The following is a 24,947-nucleotide window of genomic DNA, read 5'->3' on the forward strand; positions in this document are numbered from 1 at the left end:
TATTGGAATGTATCTCTGACTGAGTTTGCAGCAATGAAGTGATGTTCAGCATTTAACCGGGTGCAGAATAGACGGCTTGTCTTGGCTCTTACCTTGTACACAGTTCCACTGTATCTCTCACCAGCCACGATTAAAGCCAAGCCCAAGTCAAGTGGTTTAGTTACAGTAGTTATATTAGCAGTTGGAAATAGCCCATAGGAAAAGATGACTTCATACCCATCTTTGGCTCAAAGAAAATAGCTGCAATTTAACTTTACTAGTGTTCTTTTCATAAAATTAAGTGTGTGTGTATAATATACATATATGTAGAAGAATATAAGAAAGGCTTAAAAATGTTGCTCATGTTTTAAACATTAATTCCAAACTATTTTTATTTAGCATATGGTATTGTTAAACAGGTATAGTATTCTTAACACACACCTTCCACCACATTTTGTTAGAGGGCACTTTATATTTTATCAAAAATTGTGCATTTTAATAGATTGTAGCTCAGCTTTTGTCCAAAGACATGCAAGTATTCACTATTTACATTTAAAGGATTGCTTCTGAGGGAACACTGAATCCAAGAATAGGCCCTTGAGAGACTTCTTTCTATGACCGTTTTTTGATGGCTATGGAGCTGCTGGGTTCCCACACTGCCATCCACATTTCTGGCTGGCTTTAGCACAGTCCCATCTCCTCCATGGCTATATAGCACAGGCCATACACATTTTAGTTGCTCTTGCTGAAAATATCACCAGGCAGTTCATAATAGCTCATTTATTGAAAATACTGTGACAATCAAGGACCTTGTTAGCCAAATGTGAACAACTGGGACCAGGGAAGAATTTAATAATAGCAGGTGTGGGACACTCATTTCCAATCACTTCTGAACCATTTAAATTTTTTTTTATTTAAGCTATGTATTTTCAATATGCATTGTTAACTATAGATACTACTAGGGGCAGACGCTTAAGCTCAGAATTTCATAGTACTAAATGCCAGTCAATACGCATTTTATACATATGTACAGACTTTGTTACTAAGTGCCACACAGGTAGGGCACACATACTAGTCACCTTTGTTTTCAAAGGTTATGTGTCAACTCTGCATATTGTGTGGCAAGAAGATACTGTCAACAACATTTTTTGCATAATGTGCAGGTATTATATGGCCACAGAGTGTAATACAAATTAGTGGCAAAGTGCTGAGTGTAGGATGCTATGACAGACTCAGATGCACACAACTGACTACTACCCGGAAATTACCTGACTCTGCTAAGGTTCTAACAGCACAAAGCACTATGTCATGCCCAGCCGAAACGCTGGGACACAATGAAGCTTGTTAAAGGAATTTTACCAACAGCCATAGGCAACCAGAGACACATGGGTGACAATGACGTTGGGAGCTGGGGACAATGTGGATCACTAGGGGAAATCTTCTGAAATACGCTGTCTTCAACAGTTTTGCCCACTCCATTGTGACCATCGTGGCTTGCAAACATGTGCTTTATTCTAAAGTAACAAAACCATGCTGACCTGAAATTTTAAAAATCTGATAATTTTGCTGGCACAATGGTGTTGCTTTCCAACACACTCATTTCCTTGGATACATCAATTCAAAATAACTCAGACTGTTAGGAACAGGAAAAATCTTCCTCCTTCTAAATAACTATTGAATTTTACACCTATCTGATATCTTAAGTGTTGGGCTGTTTTAAATAAAAAAGGCATCAATTCTACATGATGCTCCATCCATTCTTAAATCTGGGAAAAGGAGGCCACAGATGATAATCTGTGGTTAGCAGCATGTTACTTGTTTTGGGGGTTTTGTTGTTGTTGTTGTTTTTAACATTTAAAATTAGCTTGCATTATCTCCGTTCAAATGCCTTTGGCTCAAGTAATTACTTTGCTCAACTCCAGCGAACAAGAAAGTTTGCATTGTTTTCTCTCTCACTTAAGAATCAGAAATTAGTTTGCAGCAGAACAGCAGCCTTCCAAGGTGCTCAGCTGTGCTTCGAAGTAAATCCCTCAGTGGAGTTTTCAAGGAGCCCATTTAGACCACCAGGAAAGCCCTGCAGCCACCAGAATGGAGCTGCCCAGGCCTGAGGAAATGCTCCCCCGGAAGACAGTAGCTACAGAGCCTGGCTCCACAAACCTAAATATCCCCATCAACACGGGAACCCTAACAAAGGGATACAAAAGACAGAAAAACACAGCCTACGAAAGTTTCTCTGGAGCCAGCCACAGCACACCAGCCTGGGCCATGATGCAGCAGTTTAGACTTGGAGTCCAGGGCTCTGCCTCCTACTATCTTCATGTGGTTCTCAGTTTTGACAAAGGCAGTCCATGTTCACCTTGCCTACCTATGACTTGTAAAACAAATCACCAGCAAACAAGCCCCTCCCCTAAACTGTTTCCTGCAAAGGATTCTCGCACGGAAGGCCCATGCGTTCCCTTGTTCATGCTGCTATTGATGGCTTTTAAAAAAAATGTACCCTAGCTTGAAGAAAATATTGCCCTAACTGGAGGATTGTACAGAAAAAGCAGATATGGCCATCTCAAGTACTTAACTGCTACAGTAATATTTCTGCTGGAGTCTTTGACTGTCTGGTGTAATAAGCAAAAGCAGATTATCATCTGCATTGTGGAATTCCATAACTATTGAAAACTGAGCATATGTGTAGCTTGAATTGAGTATCTCAGGGAGTGTTCAGTTGCTTTTCAGAACCCACAAGCTATCACCAAGAAAGCGTGAGCATGCACCTACATGACAGCCGTCCTTGAGCCTGGCTCAAGTTACTTCACATAAGCAGACAAACCCTGCCATGTCATACCATACAAACAATTTTAATCGTGTACTTACAGTCAATAACCACTCCTAATCAGCACATTTCTGCATAAAGAAAACTGTGATACACTTATAAAAACAGCAGCTGTAACAAAATAGCTGGTGTTTTCATAGCCATAAACTCATAAAAAAGAAATACACCTTTATACAGAAACTTTATACAGATGTCGCTTTAAAATTGATTGTAAACCAAAGGAAGACACATTGCAAACATCAATTATTTTCACATTAATTGCATAATTTTCTAAGGTGATCTATTAGTTTTATTTACCTAAGCTTATTTGCATGATAGTAAAAATTGCATACAACAACGAGACCGAAGCTTCTAGAGTGAATTGCTTGGATAACATAGACTTTTTATAGGCAACTGTGTAAAGCACATTTTTCTCTATTTAAAACTTTTAAGACACTTTGTTTTACTGCCCATCAAAATACAGTTATAAATAGAAAGGAAATCAGGATGGGAAAGCAACATTACATTTAACAGAAATCTCCAAAAAACTTAATTATGACATGATGCTGCAGGAGCTACAAATAAATAACAAGGACTAAATTGTGTTTCACATTTTCTTTTCCTTAAAAAAAAAATCATGTAATAATGAGGATGAAAAAAATTACAGTGAACTTTTATTTCCAAAATAAAAAAACAAATTTTAATTACGGCAGTGCCATACAATACAAGGCATTTGTTGGCATATGTCATCTTTAAACTGCATTCCACAGTCTATAGTTCTTTTTTTTAACATACAATCGAGTAACAAACTCTCTCTCTCTCTTTTTTTTTTTCTTTTTCTCTTTAAAATAAGGGGCCAGTTTCCAAAGACTAGTGTGGCGGGTTACAGAAGAATTACTAAAGAAAAGGCAATCATAACCACAGAAGTTATAATGCTTATTTGAGGCTCCAGAATAATAATAATCAAAAGGAAAACCAATTTCTGGTATCATGCTGACAGGGTACAACACCTGGGTGCAGCCCTTGAACACAAATTCTACCAAACAGTCCTTGACGCTTCACCCGGGGCTGCCAAGCAGTTTTGTAAAACACAGTAAAACCTTGAGTGCTGGCTGTCCTGTCCTTCCAACTTCCTTCCTGTTTGTGCAAGTTTCCGAAGATTCATTGGCCAAACAATAAACAATGAAGGTTTGTCTGAGTGAACACAAGGTGGACTTCTCATGTTGTTAGGAAATACCGGTGGTGTGGCTGAAAAGAATACTGTTCTCTCAGTCTTTCAAGTCGGCATTAACGTCTGTGCTCCCTTCCACCGACAGCTCTTCCTCTAGTTTCACTGAGAAAAGGGTGTTGGCGTTTTTATCCTGGACGCTCTCTTCCAAATCCTTAAGCAACTCCTCATCTTTGTACTCGGCCACATCCACCTCCAAGCCGGAGTTGTCCTTCAGCTTGCCATGGTGCTTAAGGTAGTACCGCTGGTTCTGAAAGAACTTGATGATGGTGTACTTCGGGAGGTCCAGCTGTGCAGACAGAGTCTGGATAGCCTCTTCATCTGGGTACAGGCCCACATCTTGGATGAAACTCTGAAGGATCCCCAGGGCTTCCACGGAAATTTTGGTTCGTGGCCTGGTCTTCTGCCGGTTTTCCTCATCGGACTCCGCGGAGGAGGCCACGGTGGGCTGCCGTGGGGGGAGTCTGGGGCCTGCCTGGGGCTGTGGCTGTGGCTGCGGCGGTGGCGGCGGTGGCTGCTGCTGCTGCTGCTGTTGCTGCTGCTGCTGTTGCTGCTGCTGCAAAGAGACAAGCAGACAGTCAGAGCTGCTCGGAGGAGCCCGCAGGAGTAAGAGTGGGTGCTTGCCAAGCCTGTGCAGTGTCTGGGGGTGGGGGTGGGGCTGGAGTAGGGGAGAAAGACACACCGAGAAAGAGCAGGCCAGCTAAACAGCCCACAGCCTTTATTAAATAAATACATACAAATTTGAGCTCAGGGCTGGGCAGCTAGGAAGCTATGCAGCTCGCAGGGCTACTGTGCCCATTTACCACCAATCTGGGGAGGAGAAAAACAACTGGAAAAAACGTGAGCAACACACTCTCTGGAAAGGGATATGTACCAAAGGTGGCCAGGCAAGCTCATCATGATGTCTGTCATTCATTAACAGACTTAAAAGAAGAATCCCTCTTAGCAAGGATTCCTGAGACATCTTTGGGCAGTTGAGCTACCCAGGCATTGGGGAAGCACTGTGCCTGGCCATACTGCATTCTCCACGGGGGAAACCTGGCTATGCTGCTTTCTGTGGCTGTCCCATGGAGGGGAGCACAGCAGTGGCTTTTCCCAAGAGGTGTGCAGAATGTATGAAAGTATGTTCTCTCAGACAGTTTCAATTCTCTCTCCCTCACACAGACACACAGACAGACAGACAGACAGACAGACGCACATTCCTAGTGTTTGCAACTAGGCTAACGCTAAGCTTTTTTTCTCTTACCCCCTTCAAATAAAGGTTCACTCCATTCTACGCCAGCTGGCGAATTGTTTTGTCTATAGTAAACTACTATGTGATTAGGCTTTAAATTTAATGTATACAGACACTTTTTCATAATTAGTATCTGCATATGTGCTGTAATTCCTGTACACAATTATACGCAACAAACGTGCGGCGTGTGTCTACTGTGCACTCGACACCCATAATTCTTAGCAGCCAAGCCAATCAACCCCGGGTGCAGAGCTGCGATGTATTACAACATTCGTCCTGTGCTTAAGCAGTTCCTCTTATCCCCCTAAGAAGCAATTTTATTAAAAACAATTTACATTTTCAAACAAGTACTATTTTTATTACTTAACATATATCTTTCTTGTCTTTGTTTTAGCTGAAACAGTTGGTTTTTCAGGCTTTCACAATTATTTTAGTGCTTAATATCCTAAGGGATTCTCTTTTTCAATTTGTTTTATCTTTAATAAATACTCAAGGATTTTTTTTCTGGTGGATGGATAACTCTATTATTTTAGCTACAGATATCTATACAGCAATACCAAGAAGGAATGCAAGAGATTCAACAAAGATGTTAGGCAGGTTTCTGGGATCCCAGAGGCAATGGCATTTCCCTTAAAGGAGAAAGCTAGAAGCAACCTTCAGATTTAGCAGAAACAAGATACACAACTTAAATTCAACTAGCCACAGGATCCCCAATACGTGGTCTGATCCACAGCCTTTCAATCAAGTCCCTCATGGGCAGCAGCATTCCGACAGATGAAGCACCACGCCCCACACAGGGACATCAAGCAGTCTTGAGGTTGGCACTGTGGGCTTTGGCCAGAGGCAAGGCCGTTCTAGCACTGCCCATCTGAAAACCCTGACTGGGGGAAGTGGCCTTCACCAACACCCTCTTTTCTCCCTTTCTCCTCAGCACAGGAAACTGGTGCCCGCTCACCTGAGGGGCAGCATGGGGCCATGGTGCAGGGGTCAGCAGGCTTGGTAAGAAAACGCCTCTAGACTCTCCTTTCCCAAGGGTGCTGGGAGAGAGGCTCTAAGGAAAGACAAACAAACATGACTCGCCCTGCCCTGCCCTGCCCTGCGAAGGGTGGGAAGGGTATGTGAGGTGAAAGGCTGGACAAGAGCATAAGGAGAAAGCAAGATGCCGGGCTCCCTCCCCCGCTCACTCTGGACAGATGCCAAGGTATAAAATGTGTGACCTTCTTCTGCAGCACAAAGTTGGTTCCTTTCCTCCAGGGAAGGATGGTTTTAATTAGGGAGTAGGTGGTGGTTTAAATTCGAATTTTAAAAACACACACCAAAAGACATGTTTTAAGCTTTCATATGCAAAACCCAGTGCTAACCAAGTCAGTCCAAATTGGGGCTCCTGCCCCCTTTTCAGCCATGTTAGCCAGAAATGTATCCCCTGAGCAAGATGGCTGTCTCCTGTAGAACTCCTGTATGTAGACTGTGGGAAGAGGAGAACCACTAATTTCCTTGCTAAGTTGAAGGCTTTGTTTAGTTGGTGCTACACTGAATTGGCCAAGGTAAACGAACCTGAATCTGTTCTGCTGGAACGTGGATGATGTGGGGAGGTCTGTCGCCATGGTGATGCACAGCATTGCTCTCCTGCTCATAGATGGCATCGCGCTCAGGCTGAGGCAGACTGAGGAATCTTCGGATCATCGACAGGTTCTCCCACAGGGTCCTGTTTTCTGGAGAAGGATCTTCTTTCCAGCGCAACAGCTCACACAGCCATCCCTTAGGAGAAGAGGTAACAGGTTAGTCGGGGCCCGGGCTGGAATCTTCTGTGGATGCTAAAACTGAGACTCCAGTCCGTAAGGTTTTCATCCACGCACCGCACTCCAATCTGCCTGAGTGTTTTTTTCTTTCTTCCTTTTAACCTGTTAAGAAAGGATGGTTGTAGCAACGGAGGAAGCAGGCTCTGTTTCTGACAGATGTTCAGAACGTTCAGATTTACATCGTTAACAGGCAGACACATGGGCTGGGAAGATGGCTTGGTGGGTAACTGCTTACTCTGCCACTATGCAGATGTGAGTTTGGACCTCCAGAAGCGACATAAAAGCCTGTTGCCTGCTACCCCAGTGATGGGGGTGTGGAGAAAGATACCGAGGGCTTGTCTACCATAAAGACCTTTTGCCTCAGCTCCTATGTACCTGAGTGCACGCACACAAACACCAGAGGAAAGTAAAAACCCCAGAGCAAGAGAGCATTCACCACAGACTGCAGTAAGAGAGACGGAGAAGGAAGCCAAGGGAGGGACCATCCAGACCAGCCTTCTTGTTCACTGGCAATGGAAGACACTGAGGTGGCAAGTCAGCGTGAGAAACAAACTGTCCTCAGAGGCTCTCCTAAGCTTACACCAGCGCCAGCATGCTTGGGCACGAACATGACTGGGTTTATGGTTTTATTATGGGCATTTAGGAGAATTCTTCAACAAGAAACTTTCTTAAAGGGAACCTCAGAGTCCTGCTTTTACATCATCTGTAGCACATGTATATGATAACTTTTCAGGGAAGAACTTCAGTAGGTTTTTAGGGAAAAGAGAAGAACCAAAACCAACAACAACACAAAGTGAAGGACAAATTCAACCAAGGCCATGATGCAACCTGATCCTAAAAGTTTCAACAGAAGACACCTGCTTATCACCACCTCAAATTTTCATCCTGTCTGCCCTTCTGGGCCACAAGCAATGGGGTAGGAAAGTGGGAGGGGAGAGTATACAACTGGAGCCCACAGCCAGGACAGCTCATTAGACTGTCGGGGACATCTTACCTAGATAGACCAGAAGGCAGCTCCACTACCTCAACTGGCCTATTGCCCCAGGGTGACCTATGATTGGCTCAATTAGACGGCAGGCTAGCCCCTTCTGAGGCACTACCTCTACCTAGGCCATCGATGTCCTTTGCCCTTCCCTGGTCTCCCCCACTCATTGAGGGACAGGCCCCATTACCCATTTGGGGCTCTGCTTCTGGGATAACGGTCCAAAGTGAAGGGCTTTCTTAGAAATTTCCAGGAAGCTAGTTGGACAGCAATAGTCCAGACACTGTACCTCTAGTATGCAAACTGTAGATCTATCCAGGAAGGATTCTGCTCTTTACGTTACTGGGAGATGAAGCCAGAGAATTATTCCGCTTTCTTTCTCTTTTCAAGCTGAGTGAGCCATTCAAAAGAAACCTCTACTTGTGATAATGGTGAAAAGAAACAAGGCCTTCTTCTCCCAGGCCTGAGAGATTAAAAAAGAAAGAAAGAAAGAAAGAAAGAAAGAAAGAAAGAAAGAAAGAAAGAAAGAAAGAAAGAAAGAAAGAAAGAAAAGATGGGGACCAACACATTAGGTTCCTGCTAGCCTGTCAGAATACCCATGATTTGGGGGTGAGTGGTGTAAATTTTACTCTTGCTCTGTTTTGCTTGTAGAGCTCAGTATAAAACCCAGGGCCTTACAAGCTAGCCAAGTGCCTCTAAGAAAGTTTGGATACTTTAACAGTTGTTTCTAATTTAAGCAAATACACACACAATAAATGTTCACGTGCATATGTATGTGTATATGTATATATATATATATATATATATATATATATATATATATATATGAATGCTAACATATCTGTGTATATACACACACATGAATGTTCATGTGCATATGATGTATATGTATATATATATGAATGAATGCTCACATACCTGTACACACGCACACACATACACACACACACACACACACACACACACACACACACACACACACACGAATGTTCATATAATAATGCTCTTATTTGATGCCACTGAACACACAATTTCAGATGAAGGGACAATACACTGAGGAGTTAACCTGAAAGAATGACCACTAAAATGGAAAAAAACCCACCTCACTGTGGCACTGAGTTCTGGAGTCTGCTTGTCAGCTGACCACAGCCCATATTCAGACTACTGTGAGCTGATGGGAGTTTGCCTCAACTTATGTGAACAGACTATGAACTACAAGGCTTAACTTGAGAGGAGGTTAAAGTGTTCGAGACCCACCTGCACACATGGTCTCCTAGAGATACTACTTAGCTCTTCAGGGTAAACACTTGCTATCTGGAACAAGTCATAAAAAATCCCATCTGTTTTCCTAGATTCATACTATCTCCTTAGGCCACGTCTCTAAAGGTTGTTGTTGGATGGGTTTTTAGGTGTATATTCCCCTGGAGGCTTGAACATAACTGATTAAGATCACTTTCTTAACCACCTTGTCTGCATCCTTTCCATACGACCCGGACCCAAACTGGATGCTTGAACACTGGCCTTCTTCACCTTTCCAGAGGTGGCTTGGGAAGAACACGGAGGAAGGGCTCTGGAACATGGCTGGTAGAGAGTTCTGAGCTACACACTGAGCTCTTACGACGTTTTTCTTTTTCTTTTTTCTTTTTTTTTTTTTTTAAGAAATAAATGCCTGTAGCTAAAAATTGCCAAGAGTTAAATTAAGAATGATTCACGTCAGAAAACCTTCTTGGAGAGTGCTGAAAACATGGATGGTCTCACATCCTTCAGAAACTTCTTTAAGTAAAGGCAGAGATCACTTGGTGCTTGGATGGAAGGGAAAAACATGTGGATCACAGATGTTCTTTGGAAAAGAAAATCATTAGTTCTTTTAAAACGGCTAATAATGACAGCTAATTCCTAAATAATCACACTCGTGCGGGTTTAACAAATATTTCAGAAAGAGAACCCTGACTCATTCAACAAACATTTTGCCTATATTGTCACTTCTGTGTCTTCGGCACTTCCCAGACAGATCCTTATTTTTATTAATTGCCCATGACTAACATAACACTTCCAGTACTTTGCTATTAACCTCTGCCCTTAAATAATACTTCTAATTCCTTATCTAAAAATAACGCGATGAATCTGCGCTGAAGCGTGTTTCCGCTAGCCTTTTAGAGACAGGATGAGCTGAAGAGACTGAAATCGGATGCCTCATACAAAAATATTTGACAGTGCATCTGGGAACTGTTAAAACTCTACAAGGGTGTTCAAAAAAGGAAGGAAAGAAGGGAAAAGAAAACGGGTTGTGCTTGTGTGAACTCTTAACTAAAGGGAACACACATTTTTGACACCTTTCTTTTTTCATTTGTCACAATAGAAACAGACTGATATATCCCCCAACTAATCTGTTCTTATACTAAATACCTTGCTACAACCTCAAATTCTATCCCTCTCCACTCCATAAGTCATGACAGTAACCTATGATTTGAAGAAAGCAACTAAAGAGGATATAAATGCCCTCTAATTCCCCAATACGTTTTCTTAGGCCAGTTCCCCAGGTGATAGAATGAATGCATGTGGAAAGGTGACCCAGAGGCCTGAACATTGCTAACATCTGACAAGACTTCCCCAGAAGTACCACACTGCTTAGGGGGAAAGAGAGAGAAGAATGAGACTTGGTGCTGTGCTGTAAAATGTGAACATTATTCTTTTAGGAAAGATCTCTGGGATTTGCTGAGCCGTGTACAACCAGAGACAGGCAGATCTGGAACTGCTTTCAAAATTAAATTAGATTACAACTCTTTGAATGGTAGAAAAGACGGTGGCCTAACAAGTCTTCACAATGAGACCGATCCATTCTCAGAAAAACTAAAATGGCACAAGGAACAACCTAAACTTTAAATGTGGTAAATTGCCAAGCAGCATCACACTGCATCTAATGAGGGCAAAATACAAACAGTAGCCACATGTAAATAAATTAGTACAACTTTCAGGATGTTACTACTTTTCAAACTGACAAAGTTTAATTTGACACCTTCTGTTCCAAACCCTTTGTTTCTATTCAAAATCACGCCTTGAGCTGTTGCTATCAATCACAGCAATTCCCTATTACTTAAAAAAAAAAAAAGAAAAGAAAAAAGAAAAAGGAAAAAAAAAAAACCCAACAACAACAACAACAACAAAACCTGGCATGGACCCTGTGTAAGCTGAAAATGCCATGCAGATGAATTCTGAGATAATATGTTCAACCTGTTATATACAACACGAATCCTGTAAAGTTATGTATTGTAAACCTACATTTATTGAGAACTAAAAGTCTTAAATCCATCTGCCACCAAGGAGATATTGTTACGTACTTTATAGTAACCGACAGCCATCTGCAAACGCCTTGCTATGGTAAGCAAGAAAGCAGTGCAGAGAAGATGTTAATGGGAAGACGAAGGAGGAAGCAGCATCCTTTTTTGACTGGTTTGGGTTTGGGATCTATTAAGGATGTAAGACTGGGGGAGAAATGGGAAAGAGAAAAAGCAGAGTGACTGCCAAACCCGTGTGACAACAATCCAAACAAGCGCGGCGACAACACAATGGCATTTATTATGGTCCATGAAACACTCGACTGTATGCTCATTTTAAAGGAAAAATTAGCAGTTCCAAACTCAATATTCTAATGATGTGCTTTGCTGACAGAATCTTGTTGTGCCACATTTAAATCAAAACCCTGGCACCTCCATCTCTCAGCTGCTAATTTCCACCAAACTCAATCTCTGATTTCCATACTGTTCTTTCTTAGAGTGATGAGTTCAAGTCAATTCATTGCTAACTTGCAACACAGAAGGGGTACCCAGTGATTCCGCGGCAGGGAACTAACGCCTCCTAAGAAATTAATTTGTTAATCGTTGCAAATCCTCTCATACACAGAGATGCTTGTAAGGTCTGGTCTGGGACAAAGCTGGGAGTTCTTAACACAACTAGTTTTCAAGGGGAAATTAGACTTTTGTACCTTGTGTATGGGAGGCACACTTAGTGCAATATGCATATGTATATAATACCATTATGTACATATATATTTTAAAACTAAGAGCTCTAAAGAGAGAGAAAAATGGCATGCTTTCCTGCCGCACCTAAGAAGGAAAAATACATTTAAAAAAAAATAGAATGGTAATTTGAGTTCTAAAAGGCAAAACATTTTAAAGTCTGTATCCATCCCCATCACCTTCATCTTTTATGTGTTATTTGCAGGAGTATTTTCTTCCAATCTCTGGGGCATATCGTGTAATATATGATATTAAAAGAAATCAATCTAAATAGGAAAGTATTTGATACAAACATTTTAGTGCAAAGCATGAATTACAGTTTTGCAAGTGGTGGGAACAAGAACAGAGTACGTAATCCATTAAACAGTACTTCTAACAAAAAAATTCACTATTGTAGACTAAACTACGCTAGGCATTTTGAATGAGTACATTTTCAACAACAACTAACTATAAAGCTAGCAATTTATCATTCAGGAAATAATTTCCTACTTTTAAAAGAATCTGTAAGTGTTACTTATGCAAATGAAGACAGTTTTTAATCTGCCCACAAACATGCTAATAGAGGGCAATTTTTTTTATTTACAAAGCTGCTGGCACTCAAGGGTAATTTTACATCAGTGTTCTCCTATAAGATGGGGAAATGGGTTCTAATTGTCAGAACTACCAAATCTGTCACCTTTAGCATAAAGGCTTAAGATGGAACAAAAGGTGTCACGTGGTTGCTGTGTTTTAAACCACCTCTCGAACATTATAGAAAGGCCCACTTTAACATCTTTTAGGATTTATATACACTGTACCCCAAATGTAGTATTTAAACATAGTATTTGGAAGGGGGAGGTACTCCAGATCTAAGTGTGAGTGAGGCCTGGATGCATCTCAAGCCAACTTGCCATCATCCACCCCAAACACTCCCAACACTGAACCCTGAGAAGCAAAATCCATGGCAGAGCAGCACTGAAAGCATTTTAAATTATTTACTAGGTTAAAAGGGTGAAATGATACTTTAAATACATCAGATTTCATCATCTAGGCCATTTTTTGGTGGCAAAGTGGTATTGATCTTTCTAAACGCTTAAAATTAGCTAGTTTGCAGAAGGTCATTATTTGATTAAAGGCATTAAAGTTGAGGGCATGAGGCGACACACTTTTTCTTCTTTCCCAATTCAGATCATCATATAATTTAATAAAGAGGATCCCATCGTGTCCTGTAATAAAAACACTTGTCTTAGGGTAGTGTTCTTTACCTAACATATTAACCTTAAATGCTATGAAGTTCTTTAGAAGGGGAAATTTCTGATCAAGCCGATTATTCTATGGACTAAAGAGAGATTCCAGCCATTAACATTAACGAAGACCCACGTTCTCTTCCACAGCCATAGTGAGAAGAAGTGCACTCATCTATCTCTCTTTTCCATGTATCAACATCAAATGTAGCACAGGGAGTCTAAGCAGACGCTGGAGTCACTTCCCTGCTAAGTTAACATTGGCTTATTAAAGAAAACATGGAGGATAAATTTGAACAGAGATGTACCAGGAAAAGTATTTCCACATTCAAAGGGGCAGGTTCTGTTCATCTTCTCTAAGCTGGGTTTCACTAAGAAATACAGCTTAAATATTCCTGTGCTCCGTCTGATAATTCATTTTCAAAGGTGTGGCGGCTGATACATTCGTTAAAAAGAAGGAAAAGTAGTGATGAAAATATTTTAAACGACTGCTCTTTTAAACGCTTGAGATTATTGTTTTTGAGAGTCCTGATCTCCTTCCAGACTTTCTAGTTTATTTAAGGGACATAATATCTTAGCCAAAAAATCTGTGGGTTTCTATATTGGGGTAATGATAGGCCATAAACTGACTGTCTAGAAGTTTCTCATGTGCCCCTTTGTTACTAGGAGGTTAAGCAGGTCCAGCACAGCTTCAGGAGAGCTATCATTAGCATAAAACATAGCATTTACAAATGCCTACGAAGAGCCTTCTGGAGGGTGCTGAGGCTGGGAGCGTGCTCCGTCACTGCAAGCCATCTTTACTTTTCAATTTTGCTTGCAACGTAATCAGATAATAATAATAATTTTAAAAAGTAATGTTTGCTTTGAGCTGTCTGTTTTTATTCCAGTCTCTTCCTCAACCTCTCTAGGTCACTGGCACACAAGGTGTGAGCATGGTGGTACGCATTGTTCACGTCATAGTAAGACAACTTGGCAAGAGGAAAGACAAATGGCCGCTCTGTAAGGAACTCTCCTAAATTAAAGGTATTCCCAGAAGAGAGAACTCGAGAAGGTGAAAGAGGAAGAATTAAGACAAAAAAATGAAATTCTAAACAATCCACTAAAATATCTCAAACAGCAGTTCTCAACCTCGGGGCTGTGAGCCCTTTGAGGGTCGAACATCCCTTTCACAGGGGTTGCTTAAAACGACTGGAAAACACAGATATAGTTATGAAATAGTAACAACATTAATTTCATGGTTGGGGGTCACCACAACATGAGGAACTGTATTAAAGGGTCACAGCATCAGGAAGGCTTGGGACCACTGCCCTAGAAGACAACCTTACTGGGCAGAAATACAAGATTTCTAAACAAAGCTTGGACTTTATTTTTAAAACAGCAGATTTGGAAAAATGCCTGTCATAAACCTTTGATTTTTACATATACTCCAAATTAAGAGAAGACAAAAATCTTGCTTATATGTCTGACATGTGAATGTGGACTCGGAAAAACCATCTTACCTGCCCCCAGAAACACGCACACGCACACACACACACACACACACACTCTGACAACATTTTTGATGATAGTCCGTACGTTTTAGCAGAATAATTTAGCCTCTCTTTACTATTTTGACACCTGGCCTTCAACTCTTAAATTTTCATTCTTATTTTTTATAAAGGATATCTCAAAAATGCAGAGTACCCCTGCGGTTTGTGCCATAAATTCTCATTAATTTTAGCCTCTCCTACCAGCACTAAGAACTGCCTACCACTGGCTTCTTCAAATTGGGACACGTCCTCCTTGAACTTATTCTTAGAGGCACCAAATTCTTTCAATTACTTCCAGTGGGAAACTTTTCCTCTCTTGACTTAGGGGAGAATCGGACCAGTGGTGATAACGGCTTTTATCAGTAAGGAATATCAGCACCACCACCTAGAACTAATGGGGTCCGACAAAAAGCAAATTAATGTGATTCTTAACTCAGTTTGTGGACTTGCAGGTTTGCCCTCCTGTTAAGATACTGTGATGTCATTTATAATGTTCACACCTGAAAACCCCAAATGAGTTACCCACACCCAAGATAAAAAATAAAAAAAAAAAAAAAAACAACAAAAACAAAAACAAAACCCCCAACCCCCCCCCCCCCAAAAAAAAAACAAAAAACCCCTGGAGTTTTAAATGAGTTGATGACATCTATGCTGTGCTCTAGGCAGCTATCCTTGGTCACGTGGGGCCTATGGTTGCAGACTGGGCATGTCGACGGGCTCTGAAAACTTCTAGACAGGTTAACGGACCAGGCAGATTTAGCTTTCTTGAATCTTCTTCACCACCGTGGGAAGGCTTTTGGGAATGAGGCTGCAGGATGAAAACCTCCACACCCCTCATCCACCTTTTGCCTGTCCATGCAGTCCTATGGTTCAATGTGACCTCTAGAGACCTCAACACGAGAGCAAAGCTCAGGGCCCCAGAGGCTTGCATTCAGTCCTATGCCTGGTCACACCCCTCACACTCGGTTGGACTAATTAGTATCTACGGCCCGCCCACAAAGTCTCATGCTCTGTTTTCTATTTATTTTACTCTAGAAGAAAGGCTTTTTACCCCCCTCTAAATACTACTTCTCCGTCAAGCCTCCATCAAGCACCTCAGTAGACCAATGAGGAGCACACAGTGGACAGGAAAGCATCAAAACTAATCTGAGCAAATCTCCTCTCTCAGCCCCTGTGAAGACGCCTCCTCTACAAACAACAGATAGCAATGGTATTAATCTCCCAGTGGCTGGTACAACGGAAACAGAGTACATTCAGTCTGATGCCTGATCTGAGATGACTGGATAGAGCAAAGTTAAGTAAAAGCATCTAGACACTACACTGTCCACCTGGAAAGGTACGCTATGCAAAACTATTAGTTGAAAGCAGCTGTGACAAAGGTGAACAAGGGGCAGATACCAAGCAGGACAAAGGACAGAGGACAAAAGCAATCGGGGGAGGGAGGGGAGAAAAAACTGAAGGACTTCCCTGATGAGAGTGATGCTGGTGGGGCTTTAATGAATGGGCCATATTGAAGGGGTTAAGCAGAATAATGGGGTTTTGGGGAGCCCAAAATGAATCAGCAAAGTTCTGGGGAGAAAATAAGCAATGTGGTTGCTTCGGAATAGATGAAACTTCCCAGGGCCCTTACCACATTGGCTTAAGAAAATGACTTAGCTCTGTAATCTTTTACCTTCTACATGCTATGCTTCTGAGGTCTGCTAGGAAGCTGGTGAGAAACCTTGGGCACATTTCTTAACTTCCTCAGCCCTCAAATATCTCCTTTGCAAAAGGAAGTCTAGTTTTATCACCCAATTCAATACGCCGAGAATAAAAACAGAACACGTAGGGAAGGGACTCAGTACTCAGTAACATTCCAACTATTACTGTTATATATTGTTGCTGACACTATCAAATGTGCATCATCTCATAGGGACTGGAACACATTAAGATGGCCAAAGAGCATAGCTGGGTTACCAGATTCCCCGCCCCCCCCCCCCCCACACACACACACCCAGTTACATCCGAAACAACATAGCTCAGTTTACAGCTCTACTACCAACTCTACCCAAAGGCTGGGATGCTGAAGTATAAAACAGACACTCTTTTTGAAAGGTGAAAATGCAGATGGTAAAAATGTCCGGCAATGATCCTTAAAAGACAAATAAATGCCTTTTCTGCACCAGTAACATCACTTTCCAATGTTTATTCCAAAGCTAAGACACAAAGCTACATAACATTCTTTGCAATAGTGTTGACATTCACATCATTTGTGACAGCAAAAAGTTGGAAGTAACCTAAATTCACTGATAGAAAATTGATGGCTGCTACAATATGCAAATGGACACAACACACACATATACATCTATCCACACATATGCATACAAGTACATGCCTGTGTAGATAAAGAGCCTAAATCAGGATATTAAATCAGAATATCTCTAGGTGATTGAGATTATGGATATTTTTATGTTCTTCCTTATGCTTGTATTTTCTGATTTTTCTGTAGTGACGATGTAATAAAAATATGCAGAGCAAATGGCTTTAATTAAAAATCTAATTTTTCTTGTCTGTCTCCTCCATAACCAACGTGAGTTCCTGTCAGTTCTCGGCCTCAGGAAGGCCTCTTGTATTTCTTCAACACCTACTTGCGCTCTGGGTCTTAAACCCGGATTAATTTAATCCCTGACTTTGCTTCTCTATTCCAGCCCACCCCCCAGCCCCACTGAGCTACATTTAGCCCAAATAGATGTGAACACACATAGCCCTGTGAGTAGCAAACTCTTCTCTGCACTCTTCTCAAGGGACCTGGAACTATCCCAAGGCTCACACTTTGGTGAGTGTAAAAACTTGCGAGAGGACTCGCCACAACACAGGGAAGAGCCAGTAAGCTGTGAGGTGAAGTTATAAAAATGGCCCAACCTGGGCAACGGTAAAAGACAATGCACATCCCTGTTATTCCTGGGGTCTCGCATATGGCTGCAAAGTCCAGCAGTGTCAACTCAGAGGGAAGATGCTTTATTTAAATAAAATTTGAGCTGAATTTGGCTTCCTAGGCTCACAGAGGCAGAGCATCAACAAAGGGCCCTAAGGCAGATGTGTGTAATGCTCTTTAAAAGGGAAACCTAGGAAACCTGACTTGCCCCAAACCTCAACTCAAACACATGTGGACTTACAAAGTAGATGTTTTTACTGGGTTGCTTACTAATTATTATTAAAATTTCACCGTGCTCCTTTCCTATTGAAAAGTCTGAAAAATCTTACAAAAAGCATGAAGCTAATGGACATATACCATATGTGAGAGGGAAAATTATAAAAATGAAAATTCATAATTAAATAATTAAAAAAAATGAAAGTTCATAAAATAAGCAATTTTTTAAGGTGATTTACCTGATAGGATAGCCTGTTGCCTTACACAGATAATGTGCCACTAGATTATTTTAAACAAATATTTCTACACTACATTTTCAACTGATTTATATAAACCTTTTCAGTACTGCAGACAGCTCCAGAAATGAGCTATACTTTCCATTATGCATAGTTAGAATTAGGGAATTAAAAATTTAAATCTTTCCTCTATGATGTTCTAGGAGAAAGAACAAGGAAGTTTTAAGCCAAGAGAAGGCAATCTGGAATTTATGAGTCGTGGGAGTCAGACCCCAAGAGGGACAACTGTCAGGGTCATTATAAGCCCCCAACCTATATATGACTTTGCTGATAAGGCCATCTCATGTCTCAAAACCACATAATCTCCTCCATTACGCAAACACGTTTAGCAGAAGTTTGTCTAATTTGAGAGAATCCAATCTTGTGATTCTCAAGTAGCCATGACAGAAAGCATGACTATGTCTGTATACCATGTGGGTCAGGGTGACAATGGCCACACCAGGAAGGTTAAGCCTAGGTGCAGGCTACCTCTGTTATTCTTCACCTAAGCACAGCCAAAGCAGAAATGCCCAAGGGAGAGGCTGGCAGGAGCTCTGTCTTATGGGCATCCTCTCACTGTTCCATATTGTTTAGAAATATAAAGCTTGATGAGTCTACTCCCGGGTCACTCACTCTACCTGTCTGCAGGTCATTACTGTGGCCATCTCTCAGACTGCCACTCTGCAAAGGAAGGGTACACGTGAGCACACGTACTATAGGGACTTGTTTTTCCTAACACATCTCATCCAATGAGGTAAGAGGCATCCAGGCCTCAGGTTTACATTGTTATTCAAAGTGTGGCCTAACTAGTATATCATTTTTTATCTCCAGCAAAGGCATTCGCTCATGAAGTACAGTACTCACTGTGGGTATCTATGCTAGAGACACGTTTGTTGGTACAGTTTTAGGGTTTGTTTTGGATGTTACTAACTTACTACAGGCCTCCTCTTACTATGCTTTGAAGTGACAAGCCCTTGAAAAATCAGCACACCAGAAAGCAATAAACAAATTGGAAGAAAATGTTTCCCAGGTAAATTAAAAAATTCTTAGGCTAATATGTTAAACATGTAATTGTTCCCTCTACACAATTTATCATTGATCTCATCTCTTTGGTGCCACAGACCCTTCTGGCAGTCTGGGTAAAGCCCATGGATGCCTCTTCAGAGGAAGGATTTTATATGTTTGAAATAAATACATAAAATTACAAAGAAAACCAATTACACTGATATACATAATCGGTTTATAGATAACTCAAGACATGGGGGTGGGAATGGACCAGACTAAACCAATCTATTAAAAATTTCTGATATATTAAAAGGTGTGTGTGTGTGTGTGTGTGTGTGTGTGTGTGTGTGTGTGTGTGCATGCACACATGCAGGCATATGTTTAAATTAACACACCAAACTCCAATTTAAAGCAGTAGATTTCTAGTGATGATCAAGAAAAACAATATTTCAAGAGTTCTATCATGACATGATATGCTATAAAGATGTTTTTTTGCTGATGATCAATTTGTATTACAAATGTTGCTGGGATTTGTTGCTGGTATGAATGGCTGAATGAAACACCACCTTCCATTCAGAAGTCACACAAAATAAATCAGGGGTGTCGTTGTCCCCTTGGGAAGAGTGGAACACAGTATAAGAACCCCTGAACAGGATGTGCCCCCAACCTTAAATGTGCATCTACATACATATCTCAAATACACACTCACATGCTTCATATTATTTTTATAATTAATCTAGATAGGACCCAGCAAACTGAAAACCTTCTCTCTGTGCATTTGTGAAATAATTTCCTTCCTTAACCCCAAAGGAACATGTTTCTTAGAGGTAGGGCAGAGTTAAACAGTTAGTTACTCCTAGCAGGATGGTTATAGCCCACAGTGTCTCAGCTTCCAACCAGAGGCCTTTCAGAGGTGTACCTTTGAATATGTTTGTGTGTGTGTGTGTGTTGGGGATAGTCGCATTGATAAAATGGTTCCCACAACATCAGACCCTTAGGTCATCGAATGGGAAAGAGAATTTTTATTAGATTTATATAATTCAGTTCTATTGAAGCTCACTCCTAAGATACTGCTATGTCTTAAGCAACGTCAATGGACAGTTACATTAATGCATACATAGCACACTGGTTTCCTGTTTGTTTCCACACACAAAGAATGAGTTTGCAAATTGCAAATGGGGCACTAGCATTCTAATCTGGCTAGTTTCATCCCTTAATCTATCTAAAGGTGAGGCTAGGATGAGAGCATCCTTTGAGAACTGTGGACCTGCTGCTGGCTTTCCAACCTAGAGTTTCCTAAATGGTAGGAGGTAAGAGAGCAGGGCAGAGACAAGAGAGGCAGCATAGGGGATTGAACAAAGGCAGAGGTACTTGGGGGTGTGGCTGCAGGGAGGATAGGGAAGACAGGAGCTATGTCCCTGACAGAAGGCTGCCTATCAAATGGCACACTTGATCTGCTCAGTCCGTTCTAAAGGAGCAAATGGACACCCAATATTTACCTTTCAGATCAGAGTTCATGGCAGAAGACTAGTCCAGTAGAAAAAGGGAAGAATTTGAAGAATAAACATGAAAATTGGGGCAGAGGGTAGGAAATAACTGAGTGCACAACTCTCTCTTAACTTTATAACACAACAATAATCAATGTAAAATCTACCCAGCAACAAAAACACAACCTTAAAAATTCAGCTTGATGGATAAGGCTTTAGTCTTTATAATTATCCAGGGTCCAGGTTATTTAGTTTCTTTCAAAATTACTAAAATAAAATTATTCTGCATTAGTCTATTACCCTTCCCCCAATCCAGAAACAAAAATTAACTGCCAGCCAGAAAGAAAAAAGGCAATTTAGGGAATAACAGCTTGGCATGGACTAAGCTGGATTTCCTAAGAACATTTGTTTGTAAATCTATATTTTACATATACAGCCTTTAGTTCCTTGACCTTATTGAAAGTAATTTATTTTCACCTAATCTGCATTTCATTTGGAGCACCAAACATCCAGTGCTGTAGCCAAGTAGCACCCAAGACAAGGAGTGCTCACCTTGGTGCTGGGAGTGAAATGTAAAAGATTCAAAGGAGCTAGTCGGGGTGGGAGGCTTCTCAGCGGTTACGAATGCTCCATGTTCTAAGTCATATGCCTACAGATATGCAAGATAAGTCTTTTCCTTCTGTGTTTTCTCCTTTCCTGATCTCTGCCAAACCTGTGATTTCTCATACTGCCTGGATTTCTTTTTTTTTTTTTTTTAATATTCCTGTCTTCCCAGAAAATGTTCAAAAGAATAGAGGCAGTTAAGGTGGATTTTCAGATGTTGGTTACAAAGCTAAACTGACCATCTCAAGGAAGCTATTAACAATGTTCAAGCCACAGCGCTCTGGCAGTCACTGTCCCAGCACCCAGGAAGCCAAGCCCAGGTTTCAACTTAATTCAACTCTTCTGCTCTACTCTGCCTGGACCCTGCCAAGTTGCTGCATAATGAAAGGCAGGGCTTTCACTCATCCATAACAAGTCTCCGATGAAGACGCCGTCTATCTATTGTGGGCTCACCTCAATTCGCACAACATGGAGTTCAGACACACGAAGCCAACATCAAATGCCACTCATAAATTATTCTCCTTGACCTCAGATGCCAAAATAGCACATTCCCTCAAAACAAAACCTTTCCAGTACTCAAGGTCTTACCTCTTGTGTGATTTATTCTCAAGCTTAACTACCCATGGGTAGTAGTGCCCATCAAAAAACAGCATCCTCATCCAAACTGTAGACCTGTCTAGTACAGATACACACAACTGGATTCTACACTGGACCAGACATAATGGAACTCAACCTATTTAACTTCCCGAAGAAGAGTGCAGAGCCTCAAATGTGGAACAACTCTCGGGGAAATACACGGCACAATAATTTCTAGGGAAACGGGACTACAGCTCTTCAAGTCTCAAGGTTCTTCCTTGAAAGGTGAAGTTCATGTGTAGGTGTTTCATCGATCCCCAGGGAGTGTCCCAATAGCTACACACCCTTTTCCCATGAGGTGCTGGGCCCTCTAATTCCTGCAGCTCAGAATGCAAGTGTGAGTTACATTAATGACTTCAGCAAGGAAAAGATGAAAACAAACGAAAGCAGGAGTCCAAGATGAAATGAAGTCCATGAGAAGGTAGGAAGAGCACTGAGGGAAACCCATTTCCCGGTGGCACACATGCGGGTCCTAGAGCCTAGAGCAGATCATAGCTGAATGGCTAGGGATGGAGCTCCGAGTGAGAGTAGCATAAAGCACAGGTTGTATGGCCACTGATCTTCATCTGTGACCTGTTAACACATATATTGAAACTCTCCACACACCAAACAGAACCCAGCAAGATCCTAAAGACAAGTAATGTATTTTCTTTCAACAGTGGGATCTCGTAGCCTAAGAAAATGGGATGAGAAAAGGTCTTCCTCCCTTCCAGTCAGAATGCTGAACATTGCCAAACTCTGCATGCTACCAATTCCTAACGGCACTGGTCAGCTGACTCTGCACTCCTCTTCCCTTTCGTATCACCAAGTGTCCTAGGCACAGAGAAAGTCCAACTCAGAGCAAAGTCTGCAAGCAGGAGAAACCAGGGAAGGGAATCTCGGTGGACTACAATCTTTTCTCCACTTTAGGAATCCATTTAATGGTGACCCCTGCCAGTGATTGTGAAATGTCCATCAAAATAGCTTGAAGCAGCTGTGTGAAACATTCCAGGCTATTAAGGAGGATATCAGTGAAGTTCTGAATCGAGTTCTCCCCAACTCTGACATGGTACCAAGCCCTTCTTGGAATCTCCAATTGCAGGTGGACTGCAGCAGGGACGGGCTCCTTCACTGACTGGATGGGGCCTCCACTTCTGTGTCAAGAAGGATTCTGGGTAATATCTAGACTCGGGAGGAAGTTGCTATAATGGATGGGCGGCAGGAAAGATGGAGGGTGAACCCAATCTTCCACAGTAATGAACAACACTTTTGAGAACTGAAGACAAAGGTAAGGTAGACGGCAAAAACAAAACCATGGAAAGCAAACGTACAAAGACAGATGAAGGGTATAGAAAGCGGGGAGGGCCTCAACTAACTCTGTAAACGAACATCTTCACAGCTGGAAGAAACAGGGTCTAGCTAATAGGCAAATACTTTATGAATGACTTATTTTCCTTTTAGAGTAACACCCGGGCTAAAAGAACATGTGGAGAGGCAGAAAACGTTAGATTTCAGAGCAACCAGAAAACATACAATAGCCAGGTTGTTAACTCCAATGATCTAAGGAATTTCCAAGCAGGAGGAAGAACAGAGAGAGCTCAGGAAAGACACTGTTCTATAGGAAAGGGAAACCAGACCAGCCAGACAACAGAACCACCACGGAGCCTGAGAAAGCAGCCAAGAAGGTCAAAATTGTAGTAGTACAGCAGAAAGATAGAAACAGAGTATGATATTTGGCAAATGCTGGCACGAAGCCATATGTGCATTTTCAACGGAGCAATGGGTGTTTCTATGCCTCCCTGGGTCTGTGTCTACTTCTCTCTGGTTGTTCCTTTCGCACCCACTCTGGCCTTCTAGGAAGCTTTTATATACTTATGGGTGGAAATTCTGGCCTTTTGCCACCCTCCCGGGCTCTCTGGTGTTCTAATGCAGAAACCACTGTTCTCCAACTCTCTTTGAAAACGACTGTAAGCTAACAAGTATCTGGCTGAGACCATATTGTTTGGGGATTGTCTGATATCTGACCACAAAAACTTGAGTAACAACTTGTTAACTACAAAAAAAAAAAAAAAAAAGAAAAGAAAAAAGAAAAAAAAGCAATAATGAAAACTATCTTTGGAAAACTATATGTTCAACCTAACTCATTCAAAATTTTCATTAAAGAAGTGTTAACTTTTTTTTTTTTTTTTTAAGGCATAAGGTCAAAGGGCTATTACAGACCAATGGAGCAAAAGTTTTTTTTTTTTTAAATACAACATCCTGAAAGCCCACCAGAGACCACAATCTTTTTCCCATTTGAGTTTTGGTTAAAGTGTAAAAGGGAATATGATGAGGTTTTGATAAATCTGGAGGGAAACTAGGCAATGTCTCCATTTTTCTAAACACTTAACTTCTTTGGATTGCTCATTTTATTGTTATTTAAGGACATCTTCCACACATACACATACCCCAACCCTTACAAAAAAAAGGGGTTGAAATTTTAGTTCCACCACATGTGGTTTTCATTTGTGAAAAATGAACAAGCTGTTTGTGGTTAAACTGTCTAATCGCCTGTTATCAATCTAGCGCTACATTCAAGATTTACAGGATACATCAGCTTCTGTGCCACATTAGCTGGAGGGGGGGAGGGAAGAGGAGGAGGAGAGAGTTTATCCTGCGGAATAATATTTCCAATGCAGCCACACTCGCACTACATCTGGTTGTGCTGGTAGCGGCAGTTAAATTGAAATATTTCACAGCGTGTGTCAGAAACATGCAGAATGGTAATTATGACAGATCTGATTAAGCCCGAGTGCCACACGCTCCCTGGCCAGCGATGGTTCTGCAGGTGTGACCTTGTGCGTGCCTGCGTGTGTAAATAAAATTAATTACAAGCGAGAGGGTGAAGGCTTCGGTGACATCACAAAGCGGAGAAACTCCCGAGGGGGAGACCTAATGGAATATTTTCCCTCAGTCTAATAATACAGTTCATATTGACTTGAGGTAATTAGTGGGATCATTAAAGCAGTTTTCCCGGCGTATTTGGCTGCCTGATCAGAT

General features: G+C 41.4%; 1 protein-coding gene across 15 annotated transcripts in view; it reads right to left on the reverse strand.

Moving 5' to 3' along the window:
• Nucleotides 1-339: 339 nt before the first annotated feature.
• Satb1 (special AT-rich sequence binding protein 1) overlaps nt 340-24,947 on the reverse strand; it is a 97,104-nt gene continuing 72,496 nt past the window's right edge. For 5 of the 15 annotated variants that reach the window (NM_001163632.1, NM_009122.2, NM_001163631.1 and 2 more), the window contains exons 10-11: nt 6,799-7,002; nt 340-4,566 (exon numbers count right to left, since the gene is read on the reverse strand). In NM_001163632.1, coding sequence (NP_001157104.1) covers nt 4,051-4,566; nt 6,799-7,002 — 720 coding nt within the window. In that variant the 3' untranslated portion in view covers nt 340-4,050. Of the gene's footprint in view, nt 4,567-6,199; nt 6,296-6,798; nt 7,003-24,947 lie in introns of all 15 variants that reach the window. The other 10 variants (XM_006523926.4, XM_006523924.3, XM_006523925.2 and 7 more) reach the window with 7 other exon arrangements.

Source organism: Mus musculus, chromosome 17, assembly GCF_000001635.26.
Source record: "Mus musculus strain C57BL/6J chromosome 17, GRCm38.p6 C57BL/6J".
Lineage (NCBI taxonomy): Eukaryota > Metazoa > Chordata > Mammalia > Rodentia > Muridae > Mus > Mus musculus.